General features: G+C 42.0%; 3 protein-coding genes across 4 annotated transcripts in view; 1 reads left to right on the top strand and 2 right to left on the bottom strand.

Moving 5' to 3' along the window:
- The window catches only part of fgfr1a (fibroblast growth factor receptor 1a), a 34,875-nt gene extending 31,285 nt beyond the window's left edge, over nucleotides 1-3,590 (bottom strand). The window contains exon 1 of the mRNA XM_044027461.1: nucleotides 3,459-3,590. The gene's annotated coding sequence lies outside the window, so the exon portion shown is untranslated. The remainder of the gene's footprint in view (nucleotides 1-3,458) is intronic.
- A 44-nt stretch (nucleotides 3,591-3,634) lies between these two features.
- On the bottom strand, nucleotides 3,635-6,141 carry ankrd39 (ankyrin repeat domain 39). Of its 2 annotated transcripts, XM_044027467.1 has the most exons (5): nucleotides 5,965-6,141; nucleotides 5,117-5,232; nucleotides 4,182-4,285; nucleotides 3,881-4,084; nucleotides 3,635-3,781 (listed from the first exon to the last, which is right to left on the bottom strand). In XM_044027467.1, the coding sequence occupies exons 2-5, from the start codon at nucleotides 5,214-5,216 to the stop codon at nucleotides 3,635-3,637; spliced, it is 555 nt and encodes a 184-aa protein (XP_043883402.1). In that variant the 5' UTR covers nucleotides 5,217-5,232; nucleotides 5,965-6,141. The 2 variants fall into 2 exon arrangements, with proteins under 2 accessions (XP_043883402.1, XP_043883401.1); XM_044027466.1 differs by lacking the exon at nucleotides 5,965-6,141 and having other exon boundaries at nucleotides 5,117-5,459.
- Nucleotides 6,058-12,966, top strand: LOC122770548 (BTB/POZ domain-containing protein KCTD9). Its single transcript, XM_044027465.1, has 12 exons — nucleotides 6,058-6,233; nucleotides 6,999-7,120; nucleotides 7,213-7,256; nucleotides 8,309-8,405; nucleotides 8,488-8,546; nucleotides 8,633-8,761; nucleotides 8,853-8,920; nucleotides 9,013-9,108; nucleotides 9,549-9,698; nucleotides 11,057-11,162; nucleotides 11,245-11,378; nucleotides 12,003-12,966. The coding sequence occupies exons 1-12, from the start codon at nucleotides 6,186-6,188 to the stop codon at nucleotides 12,117-12,119; spliced, it is 1,170 nt and encodes a 389-aa protein (XP_043883400.1). The 5' UTR covers nucleotides 6,058-6,185; the 3' UTR covers nucleotides 12,120-12,966.
- The last annotated feature ends 125 nt before the right edge of the window (nucleotides 12,967-13,091 follow it).

Below are 13,091 nucleotides of genomic sequence, written 5' to 3'. Positions count from 1 at the left end.
GAACTTTTTCTTACGTTACGGTAAAAGGATACTGAAGTTTTTACGGTAAAGGTTGGAGGTTTTTCCATATTCTATCATATAAAAAACATTGTTTTTAATTGAAAGTAAAAGTATTAGTCAAGGATAAGTAAAGGATTTCTCCATGAAATAAAACAGCATTTATTAACATACAATTCTAATTTATTCTGTAAAAAACCCACTTTGTTTTTACGATAAAACTGGCAGCTGTGCTTGCCAGACGTTTGAAGAATGGTATTTTTACGTAATTAACACAATAGTTAATAAGTTTAACAGTAAGAAAATGTATTTTTTACAAAAAAAACCGCAAAAGATACAGGTTTGGGATATTTCCATAATTAATACGGCAGTTATTCAACGATAGATTAATGTAATTTTTACAGGAAAAAATATGCAAAAATTACTGTTTTGGCAATTATATATATTTACGGTATTTCACTGTTACAAAAACTGTAATAAATTCTTTTTAAGTCTTTTTCTGTCAGGGTTTGACAGTTTTTCCCTGTAAAATCTACGGATATTTTTTAAGAGTGCATAATGTGAGCAAAAGTACGCTCAAAAAACTACACAAACAACAAAACGATGGTCCTGTATGTGTTTGGCTGAACATTTCCAACAGTCGTGCCCTGTACTCGTGGCTCTCGTCACACACTGACCTGCAGACAATGTGCTGTTTTGAAGTGGAAGTGGACCTAAATTGGATTATGGAGCATCTCTGAGGAGCGGCTCCCATAGATTTGATTACACACACCTCACCCACCACCGACACCCCTGCCTCCCGACAGCAGATGAGACAGTGCAGGGCGGAGCTAGAGTCTGCTACTGCACTTTTTAAATGGCTGCCCACTTGCCAGCCATTTACCTGATTACCCTTGAATAACTGGGATGGCTCAGGCCCTGCACAGAGGACAGATAAGGACCATGTGACCCTTTTTGGAACAATGGAACAAGCTTAAACCATGTTCTCTGCAATAAAGATATTTGTTTTTGTTCATCATTTACACTCTGTTTCAAACAAAACCCCAAGCACAGGCTACACATCCTCCACACAAGCATGTTGTTACACAGACCACCTTCTATTTCTGAGGAAAATAACATCCAGTCCTGGTTTAACTTGGCCTCATTATGGTGGAAGTGGGTTCCAGGGCCAGGAAGTTTCATTGCTTTCCAAATAAATCTCACTAAACAGAGCTGTAATCCAAATTCGTCGCCCTGTGGAGTCCTCCCTGAGTTCTCACATTACGTGAGAGCTCCCAGGAACTCCAGGCACAAAAAAAACCACACTCTGTCCCCCTTAGATGTCACTCACAGCAACATTTGTGCTGACAAAATGGAGCGAGGTCGCACAGTTGTAGAGTAACTTTTTAAAAATGGAAGGGGGAAAAAAATGTTTCTCTTCTCTTTTCCGTGACACAGCTGCTCGTTTTCACGCAACGCCGGCCACTCTCTGATTGTTTCCACATAACGGAGCACAGCGGCTCTCAAATTCAAACCAGCTCATGAAAAATTATCAAAAAAAAAAAAAAAAGAAGGAGAATGAGGCCCTCGAACATTCCTCCGGTTTTACTGAGCGACGCAGAGGGTTTTCATTACCTTGCTCACTGCTTGCAAATCTAAGACATCACCTTTGATTATGTTACATAGAACCTGGCAAAGGAACAATGAGAGGCTGGTGTGGGCGGGTGGGTGTGATAGTCAGGGTGCTGTTACAAAATTACTGGTTTAATTCAATCAGCGCAACGTGCCTTTGTGCGCCGTGCCATTTACTGTAGATAGAAAAGAGGCTTAAACACGGCTGTTATTGACATGTCGCACTCAAGTCGGCTGATCCTGGAAACAGCTACTCAGCTGTGTGGAAGGAGGAACTTGTCAGTGAGCGTAAACAGCTCTCTTGGCTTAGTTCTCTGAGCTAAAATACCCCCCCAACCATCCCGACACCCCATCTCTTTGTGCTGTGTGGCGTCAGCTGCAATGAGCTCCAGATGTGGCCTGGCACCCCTCCAGTCATGGCGCTGGATGTGGTTTTGAAGGTAGTTTGGAAACACCACCCACCAGCGGGCCCAATGAAAGTTGCTCAGACTGCAGTCGGAGGTTTTGTGTCGCGGGCTCGTACTTGTGCGGCCTGTGGGGCGGCGGGAGAAGCGGGGCACGGGGACTCGTGTTCTGCACATCTGTGGAGGACTCAGAGGAAAAGATGTCCGCCTCTTGTATGTGCATGTGTTCCTTATTGAGCACGCTTTGAATAAATGATTATGGGAGAAAGCAGTTGAAAGTGTCCCCATCTGTTTCAGTAGATATGGAAATCTCAACATCCTTCCTTCTCTTTGCACTCACACAATGAGCTCTGCTGTTGATGACCTGGCATTCACAAAAAGCTAGTAACTGCTTATCCTCATGCGAACTCTCAAATAGTAGGTCACCATGACAAAAAGTGTGGTAAGACAAAATTGAATATGAGTTGTTGGAAAGTTTCAGGTTTCTGGTCATTAACTCTCTAAAAATACAAAAAAGCCTCATCCCACTTTCCATCAGGCCTTGCACGAGAAGCAGAGGGACTCGATTCTTTGTTACAACACTCACACAGACGCATAAATCTAGAACAGAGGGAGCCGTGGAGCCTTGTTGCCCGCACTTCTGTTTGTAGACGTTCCTTAAGAGCACAAGGAATTCATTAATGCTCCGAATCACACGGAAAAGTTAGCAGCTCAAGAAAAAGAGGAAGGAAATGTGTTTTTTTTTTTATTAACGATCGCTTCAATTACACAAATAATCCGGTGGCTGTCGGAAAATGTGGTGTCCATGATTTTCCCATTAGCTGACACAGGCACTTTTCTTTTTCTTCCCTGCTAACACTTACCTATGTTTTCTGAAATAAAAAGGAGTTGAGTGACAGGATCCAATGAGGTCACCATTATGAGCTGCCAGTAAAATCATATGCTGTGTGCCAGAAAAACACGTGCTGCTCATGAGACAATGGCGCCCCCTGCTGTCAGAGATGTGAAAATCCTATTACGGCCAGGCAGGGGAGATTTTCTGGTGAATACAGGATGCTGTCGACTCAACCTATTTCACTTTGCGTGAATAATTCATAAAAGCCATTATGATCAAATCATTCTGAAGCTTTTCAGCTCATTATCTTGTTCCTGTCTGTCTGTCTGTCTGTAGCCAACATGTAAACCTGGTCTGTTCTGACATGTGCTAAATCAATGCAGCTGCAAAGCACTACAAATAACACCCGACGTGTTAAATGAGGCAGCGAGTCTCTGAAAGAAACATTAAAGCACCGTCTTCAAATGAAACTTCATTATTAGTTTATTCCTTTGAAATAAAAGGGAAATGTGTAATAAATAATGTTATTTGAAATAGCATAGGAAAATCAAACGATCAAAACACTCAGAAACAGAGTGATGTTCGCGGTACGGGCTACGTAACATCATTACCTTGTTTCATTCAGTGGCTCAATGCTGATGTTTAATGGAGGAAAATGGGTTTGAATCCAGTCCCCATCCAGGTCACCGTGACCTATGTGGCCATCAAATGGCATGTTTTAAATTCATGTCGTTTGATCTTCACATCTCGGCATGTTCCAGACGCAGCGTGGTCGCCGCCGCCGTCGTCACCGCGGTGCCTTTAAGAGCTCCTGCAGAGCTCCCTGTTGTGCCAGCTGGTGGGGGAGCTGGAGCCTCTTGTTCATCTGGCTGCAAAGTGCTGGACAGTGTTCAAGAAGCAGCCGACACACCTCCTCGTGACCCCGTTCTGCAGCCTGCGCAGGCAGTTAACAGAGCGACACGTGGGAAAACACAGTTTACATGGTCGTTAACACATCTCTCTGCAAAGACTGTTAGTGCTGCCACTTCTGTACCTTGTGTAAAGGGGACGCGCCGTCATCGTCGCAAACTGTCGGATCTGCCTGGTGTCGCAGGAGGAGTCCAACGACGTCCAGGTGGCCGCAGTAAGCCGATCTGTGCAGAGGTGTGGCACCACCTGGTGTCTGAGGAGACGCACAGCCTCCGCTCTCAAGTAGGAATTTGCATACAGCAAAATGACCGCTTCGACTTGCATAGTGCTGAGAAGAAACGCACAAAAAATAAGCCTCAAGTTACATAATTAAACACAGTGGATGTTGTGACATTTATAGACAGGCATTTTCCCAGCAAACACACCAGGGCTGTGTATCCAGATGAGTCTCTCAGGTTTGGGTCTGTGCCCTTCTGGACTATTGACACAACCCTGTCCAAGTTTCCATCCACTGCAGCAGACCAGATACCTGCACAGATTTAAATGGGATTTCAGAAAGTGGTGATCACACACAACCATCTCTACAGTATTTTATTGGGGTTTTATGAACAGTACCAACACAAACTAATGTATAATTTACATTTATTACAACTATTACAGTCTGTTGGGCTATGTCTTTACCAGACTTTACACATCTAGAGTAGGGCTGAAATAATTACTCATACAATCTATTATTAATCGATTACTAAATTAATCTTCAACTATTTCGATAATAGACTGATCAGTCTGAAACAATCATGATATCTGATTGTTTCAGCTTCTTAAATTTGAGTATTTTGTGGTTTATTTGCTCCATAAAAACAAAGAAATCATTAAAACGGAATCCTTTTGGTTTGTGGACAAAACAAGACATTTGAGAACATCAACACTGATCAATATTTTCTGACATTTTATAAACCAAACTCGATTAATAGAGGAAAAACTCAATAGATTCATTGATCATTTTTGCCCATTTTTCTTAATGCAAAATAGTTCAAGCTCAGTCAGATTGGATGGAAACCATCTATGAACAGCAGTTTCTTGCCACAGATTCTTAATTGGGTTTAGGTCTGGGCTTTGGCAGGGCCATTCTGAGACACTAATATACTTTTAAGCTAATCTAAATTGTGTTTTCTGTATATGTCCACTTTTTAAGGGCAGTTCTAGACATGTTAAACCTTGAAGCAGCAAAATACCAAACCGGGTTCCACTTCATTAGGTGAAGCTGAGTCTTTCTGAGAAGTAAATAATACCGTACTTTGAATAATTCAATCTAAAAAAAACGTGCATTTATCGGTTGTTACATAACTGCAATGCAAACCTCGTTCAAAATCCATTTCATGTATCGTCTGGTAAACACTGGGAGAGGAGGCTGGGTGCGAACAACACGAGCAGTGATGTCTGTCAGACGCCATTTCCATGAATAAAAGCCACAGACTGGAAGAGAAATGACTCAATCAGATGTGAAACTTTGTTCTTCTGAAGAAAAACGTCATGGCAGAAAGTTTATACAACGGGAAGATGAGAGAAGTTCACATTCTCCTCAACAACATGCCGCTGTTTGACACACACACACACACTTCCGTCTTTCTTCTTCTGTCTTGCCGCAACAGCAGCCTAACTGTGCAATACCGCCACCAACAGGCGAAGCACTTAAAACGCGCATATGGAATGCAACCTTCAGGTGCTTCCTCACATGTACGGCTCACCGGTAACTAATAACAATCTAATTATGCGAATATACACTTATTTCTCTCTTTATTCAGTTTTCATGAAAATAAAACATTTTTCAGAGAACAATAAATGACAACAGTTGAATCGCTATTGGATTTGTAAGGTTGTAAGTATACTTTCAATACAAAACAAGGCAAGATATAGCATATTATCATACAACGTGGTAATTCAATATGCGTTTACAGAGATAACACAAGCACAAAGCGGCATTTAAAATGAACTGAAAGAGAGGAGGGACATATTAGAATCCTATTTAAAAAATGATTGCAAACAAAAGTACAACAATAGGCTTTGTCCTTTTCCTTTTCTGAAAATAAAAATAACATCCTTGATCTATTAATTAGTCTAGATTTTATTAATCTCACAGTGGGGAGATTCAGTTCACACTATTACAGCTCTTATTCATTCATGCATACTTCCACCGCTTTATCCTACCTGTGAAGGATCTACAGCCCGTCAGAACGAACCTCACGAAGTCCACATTTACACTTGTAGCTGTGTTTTCCCATGCTCTCCCCTGGCCCCTGAATGTGTCTCCTGGCTCGCGTTGTTGTCTGACGCGGTAAGCTAGCACTCAGCAGACGAGCAGCTGCTAACAGACGGAGCCACGTTCAGCGCAGTTATAACAAAGTACTTACAACCAAAGCGCATAAAGAATGAGAAGAGTGACGTTATTTATTAACGGGACTTGTAAAAATGGCAAGGTGAGTGAGTGTGGCTGTGAGGAGGCAGCTCCGTGTGGCTGCCTGGGCCGCTGAATGACTGCGTTTTTCCATTGCACTGACGTTTCCTTATTACATCTTTATCACTCATTTGTGTATGATAACCTCTACACACTATCATTCATATTATCACCATTATTATTATTATTATTATGCTATAATTAAAGTTTACTTTTCACCAGCAAACACAGTTAAGGCAGACAGCACATGTAGCAAGGGATTAAAGAAAGGTAAAACAGGTAGAAAAGGACTGCAGTCTATGTGCATTATGTACAAGAAAAAGTTATGAACATTATATACAGTGAGTGAAGGCTATAGTTATATTGCAAGTTGCAGGTAGATGCGTAAATAAATGTAGTGTATATTGTGTATACAGACACAGTAAGAATATAAATACTTATATTAACCTATAAAGACTATTGCACAGGATAATGCACTGGTGTATAGGCAGTAGGCACAAGATGGTGGAGTAAAGGTGGTTCCAGTGCTACATTACCAGTTGTAAAGTCTGACAGCAGTTGGGATGAATGACCTGCGGTATGTCATCACTGACTCAGAACTGTCTTGTCAATTGTATATCTGGTCCTGGTCCCCTTCTCTCTTCTGTCCCCCATTTTTCCTTTCACCCTAACCGGTCGAGGCAGATGAGATTTCTTCTGTTAAAAGCGAGTTTTAAGTTGGAATTGGATGTTTTCAGACTTAAATTCCTCACAATCCACTAATTCTTTTCACATCTTTCCTCCGTAGGTTGTAGCAGTGTACGGCACCTTTTCCGACTTACTCTCTGTAGCCAGCAATAAGTTAGGAATAAAAGCCTCATGTTTATACAATGGTAAGGGCGGTCTTATAGATGACATTGCTCTTATAAGGTAAGATATTAAATATTAAACACATTGCTGACGCATAACGAGCGTTTCACCTCATCCTGTGTTTCATATGTTTATCTGTACTTCTTCTACAGAGATGACGATGTCCTGTATGTGTCAGAGGGAGATCCATTTATCGGTGAGATATACTGACAGCACACAGTACACAGGGCACTTCATTAAGATCCTAAGTGAAGGTTTAAATGCACCCCCTCACAAAAAACACATTTGTAGGTGGTTAAAGATCCTCCTGAAACATTAGAGACCGCCTCCTCAGCTGACGCCCTTTGACCCTTTCTCTGTTTTACATGAATCCGTGCTCATACATCATTTGAAGCAACCACCTCATTATTAACACTGATAAACATCGGCGTACACAAACATGTTGACAGCAGACACATCTGTACAGTCAGTCTCACTAGCCCGTCTGTGTGCTATTGAGTAGAGGATGGCAGAAGTCAGATCCAATCTCATGATGGAATGGTGTGTGTCACTCCTGCTTGGAGCTAAGCACAGCTAACTGGATATTTTCTTAAACCCTGGAAACCCCAGAGATAGCTGTGTGTGAAAATCCCACAAAATACTCAGACCAGCGACTATGTCAACTTCAAAGTCCCTTTAATCACCTTAATTCCTTACTCTCATGCAAAGACTTCAGACTTCAGCGGGCCTTCCCCAGCGTGTCTACATGCCGACATGCATTCCTCTGCTGCCATGTGATTAGCTGATTAAGTTTGAATTCAGACAACTTTATTGATCCCAGGACGACAATTCATCTGCATTTCACTACATCCACAATCACATAAACAACTGTCTATATTTACATGTCACAGGCAAGATTAGATATCTAAGATGAAATAGACTACTAACCATCAACTATTTTGATAATCAATTAATTGATTTTCTGGTTTTCCAGCTTCGTAAATGTGCATTTTTCCAGGTTTCTTTGCTCCATATAACAAATAAATCATTCAAACTGAGTGATTTTGGTTTTTGGACAACATTAGATGTTCATTTCCAGGTTCGATAATCACTGATCAACATTTTTCAACACTTTCACGGAGCAAACAAGTACTTGATTGATCGAGAAGATAATTGACAGAAATAATTGCTTGTTGCAGCTGTTAAAAGCTGTTAAATTGGTGTAGTGGGGGCACATCATTTCACCAACTCTTCTTCTTTATGTCATAGATCCTCAAAATGAAACCAAGGTTAGATCTGATCCCCACGGAGCACACACCGACTGGCTGACCCTCAATATCGGTGGCCGTCTCTTCACCACCACCAGGTATCTGTGGATTGAATTCACCTTTCCCTGGTATTTCATATCAGTGTTTGATTATGGTATGTTTTTATGTGACCATGCCTAGGAGCACATTGGTCAGCAAGGAGCCAGAGAGTATGCTTGCTCACATGTTTCGAGAGAAAGGTAACGTTTCGCTGCGGATCAGACTAGTTGTTATTATCATTATTTTAATGTCAGCCTTTTCACTGAATGAGTCGTCTTTGCTGCAGATGTGTGGGGGAACAGGCAGGACGCGCATGGGGCTTACCTAATCGACCGCAGCCCCGAATACTTTGAGCCTATTCTCAACTACTTGAGGCATGGTCAGCTCATTATCAATGAAGGCATAAATATAAGAGGTAGGTTTGTAAATAAACTCGTCAAGTCTCCCAGAATCACTCTAAAGAGACTTTCAAATCCAAAGAGCAAATTATTGAAAATGTCTTGCAGGTGTCCTCGAGGAGGCTCGCTTCTTTGGAATTGAGCAGCTTGCTGAGCAGCTGGAGGTCGCAATCAAGGTAATATGAAGTGATGAAGGAGGCAAATGTCTTACATTTATAATGTGATCATCATCCCTGCAACGTGATGTGACTGACTCGCATGTTCACAGAACTCGCAGCCTCCGGAAGACCACTCGCCCATCTCCCGCAAGGAGTTAGTTCGGTTTCTTCTGGCGACGCCCACCAAGTCAGAGCTCCGCTGTCAGGTTAATATTTTCCTCACTACATTAGTTATAACGTCTCAAAAGGGGAACCAGAGAGTAAAAAAATGAATTGGTCCTTCAGAAAACTCCAAGATACACTGGATTTGTTCAAGTTTAAATTATTTTAAAATGACCTACGTGTTGTGAAGGACACTGGTCTTCGTCACGGGCAGTCGTCAACTCACGTTCCTGCACTGTGCAACACTAATGAGCTCAGTGCAGACGTTGTCCCCGGTCAATATGTGAGCCTGCTGTTAAAAAATACAACCCCAAAAATAATGAAAGATGCATAATGAAAGGAAAATGCACTAAATAATAAAAAAAAGGAGAGGACGGTTTTGAAGCAGGGTGGTGAAATAAAAAACTAGGAGAGTAAAGGGAGGCCAGGAACTGCAGTAAACCTATTTTATTTGATTTTTACACTGTTCCTGTCGCTGTTTTAGGGGCTGAATTTCAGTGGTGCTGATTTGTCCCGACTCGATCTGCGCTACATCAACTTCAAAATGGCTAATCTGAGCCGCTGCAATCTGACGCACGCCAACCTGTGCTGCTCCAATCTGGAGCGGGCGGATCTCTCTGGAGCCAACCTGGACGTGAGTCTGGAAACACTTTTCTTGTCCTTTGTAAATAATTCATGCTCACAGACACACACACACAAACACACAGTGAGTGTCAGGTGATAGAAAGTAAGTGCCTAAGCCACTTTGGGGAAGCTCATATTTCCTCATTCTAACTTGTGTGTATTATGTTGTTGGCCTTTCTTTCTTTTGATTTGCAGCCATTTTACACAAGCTGTCCCCTCAGTTGTGTGAAACGAGACCACTATGTACTATTGTGATTGGCTCTGATTACATTTCATGGACGTGTGTGTCGGGATGTCACGATTATAGACTTTCTTGGTACGATTATTGTCAGAGAATTCATCATGATATTGCGATTATTATGTGGTAATTGATTCCACAACACTATGAATGTGTAAAATGTGAACATGAACGCTGCTTATAGGTCTTAAAGTTTCATTTATTTATATCTATAATGTAGCAAATATACTACACTATTGTATAGGAACAATTATTAATCCCCAGGGGAAATGTTAAGTTATTTAAGTCGTTTTAATAATTTATCTTATTTGTATGTGGCCAGATATAAAACGTATCTATTGTTGTGGTTTGTTTATTTCATGTTTGAATTACAATGACACAGATACATTTGTAATAAATGAAACGGACGTCACATGACGTGTAACGTTAAGTGAATGCCGTTTTACTCCGAACACGTGTCGCACCCAATTAATTGCAAATGACACGCTAACATTTAATTTCCAACCAATTTAAAGTTACATTAGTTGAACGTTCACGTTATTTAACCCAGTTACTGTGCGTTTACCTTTACTCTGGCGCACAGAGCCCGGTGGTTATCCCGCAGATGGTGAAACATGTTACTCGTATTTCACGGCATTTTTTGTGGCATCATTTGCAGGCTGGTGGCGCCGTCATCCACGGTGACACCTTGGTCATTTGTTGTTTTAAGCCGAAAAACTCCCACACGGCTGATTTTATGCGCTTTGTTCCTCTGTCATACTTCAACAATCGCGAACGGCGCTGCACGGAACAAAAACAAAGCAACACAAGCGGTAACGCGCGGCTGTTGTGTAACTTTGTTTTCGTTCCGTTTGAGTTGCGCTGAACTACCTGTATGGTTCCGGCCTTCTGCAGTAATCTTTTCTGACGGCATTGAGGAAACGTTACGAATAATATACCGCAGCGTTTAATACCGCGATTAATTGTGAAATCAAGTCATCGTGACATCCCGTGTAATCGCGTGTGTCTCCCCGTGTCTTGAGTGACCGCCGCTCTAAATGCAAATACACACGTACGTCGTTGCTGTTCTCAAAGACCGAATGACGGGTGACAGCGTGAGTTAATATTGACTTTTCATGCGTCTCTTGAAGGGTGCGAACTTACAGGGGGTGAAGATGCTCTGCTCCAATGCAGAGGGAGCCTCTCTGAGAGGGTGCAACTTTGAAGATCCATCTGGACTGAAGGCAAACCTGGAAGGTAACCGACCTGCCTTCAATTCCAAATCCAAGACCGTCATTTATTTATGTTCCCACTCACACTGTCCCGCATTTGTTACCAGGTGCCAACCTGAAAGGAGTTGACATGGAAGGAAGTCAAATGACCGGTATCAACCTGCGTGTGGCCACTCTGAAAAATGCAAAGCTGAAGAACTGCAACCTCCGGGGAGCCACTTTAGCGGGGACCGATCTGGAGGTGAATTAACGCCGCCGTAAAAGGATTAGCTCTAAAAGCACCGACTCTGACTCAGGCGCACGTCCCAAACCCTCTGCCAGATGGTTTTTGTCCGATAATAATATTTAGTTTTCCATTAAAATGGATGTGAAATAAGCGGGAGGTGAGACAAAATCCATATCGACAAAGAAGGATAACGAGACGCTACGTGGTCACGTAAATGAAGAGCACCGATAGCTGTTGATATATGATCACTACGGTCCATTTCTTAGTAATAAAGCTATAGAATGCTGCGGTTTCCTTAACAGAAACCTGCTGTATATCCAATGTGGAATTAGGGAGAGACGTTACATTCATGTGATTTCTAAACAGCTGCTAAAACAGTTTCCATTGCACCCAAGTGAAAGAAAACATTTCTAACTTGTCTGTGTTTTCCATTTCAAACTCACTTACTGATAAACTCCATAAATTGTCGTCGATTTTCCAGCTAAATCCAGCTAAAAGTGCGGTATATAGCTTTCCCAGTTTTCCCTAATTCCCAGTAACCGGTCAGTTTGCAGCTCGACGTAGGGAGACAAGTTTCCACTGTGTGCTACAGTTTGATACGTTATATAGTTCATGGTTATTTCTTTTCGTTTAATCCAGAACTGTGACCTCTCCGGCTGTGACCTACAAGAAGCCAACCTGAGAGGGTCCAATGTGAAAGGAGCCATTTTTGAAGAGATGCTGACTCCGCTGCACATGTCACAGAGCGTCAGATAACTCCTCATACACACCCACACACTCACACACACACACGTGTCCAGTGTGACCACAGCTGGCTTCTTTAATGCTCTTTCCTTCCAGTCAGCCTCTCTCAGGCTCCACTCACCTGTCTGCTGCACAGGTACTCGTATGCACACCCCTGGCATTCCACCGGCGTTCTGTTAGCTTTAAATATCTTGCACTAGAATGAATCCAGGGTGGCTGATGTAAGTTTGTATGACGGGACGTCTCCCGCTCACTGTATATCACCAAAAAACCCGAAAGCGACGCTCCCGCGTACTGTATGTGTAAATGCAATCCTGTGGACTGCACTCGTGTGATAGTTCACAATCAAGGCGTGTGTGTGTGTGTGTGCGCAGTGAAGTTCACAGCACTGGACTCCTCTGAATGCTGCTGAAGCGTCAATTGAAGGAGACACTTGTATAGAAGTGTGTAACGCGATGTCGCTGGATTCAAATATGTTGCGATGAAAGCAATGCAAGCCAAAGCCATACAACAGCACAGTCTAAAAGGTTCGAAATGAACTAAAAAAAAACTATGCGTCAACACAGCTTGGTATGCAATACGTGGTTTACAGCTGTGCGGTTGTTTCTCCTTTTCTTTTAATTTTGAATGATTGTGTTCTTTCGTTCTGACAAAGGTCCCTGTTCTACGCTCGGTGAATCTACCTCTTTTGTTTATCCAGCGTGTGAGTCACCCACAGTTGCATGCATTTAACTGTGGCACTGCTCGGTGTTACGTCTATATTCTTCCCATAACGAGAAAACGATGCTTTAATTTCTTTTTTTTTTTTTTATGTCGTCAGTGTGGGTTTACCTGGAAACATAAACATATATATATATATCAACATGTATCACTTAATCATGCTTTGATCTTATTTGCACAATATATATATGTTAAGCTATTACTGTTGTACCTTTTTTCTAAAAAAAAAAGCGTGGTGCTTGTAATCAAACCAGCAGAGGTGAG

The sequence above is a fragment of the Solea senegalensis genome, linkage group LG6 (assembly GCF_019176455.1).
Source record: "Solea senegalensis isolate Sse05_10M linkage group LG6, IFAPA_SoseM_1, whole genome shotgun sequence".
Taxonomy (NCBI): Eukaryota; Metazoa; Chordata; class Actinopteri; order Pleuronectiformes; family Soleidae; genus Solea; species Solea senegalensis.
This window is presented reverse-complemented; position numbering and strand designations above follow the sequence as displayed.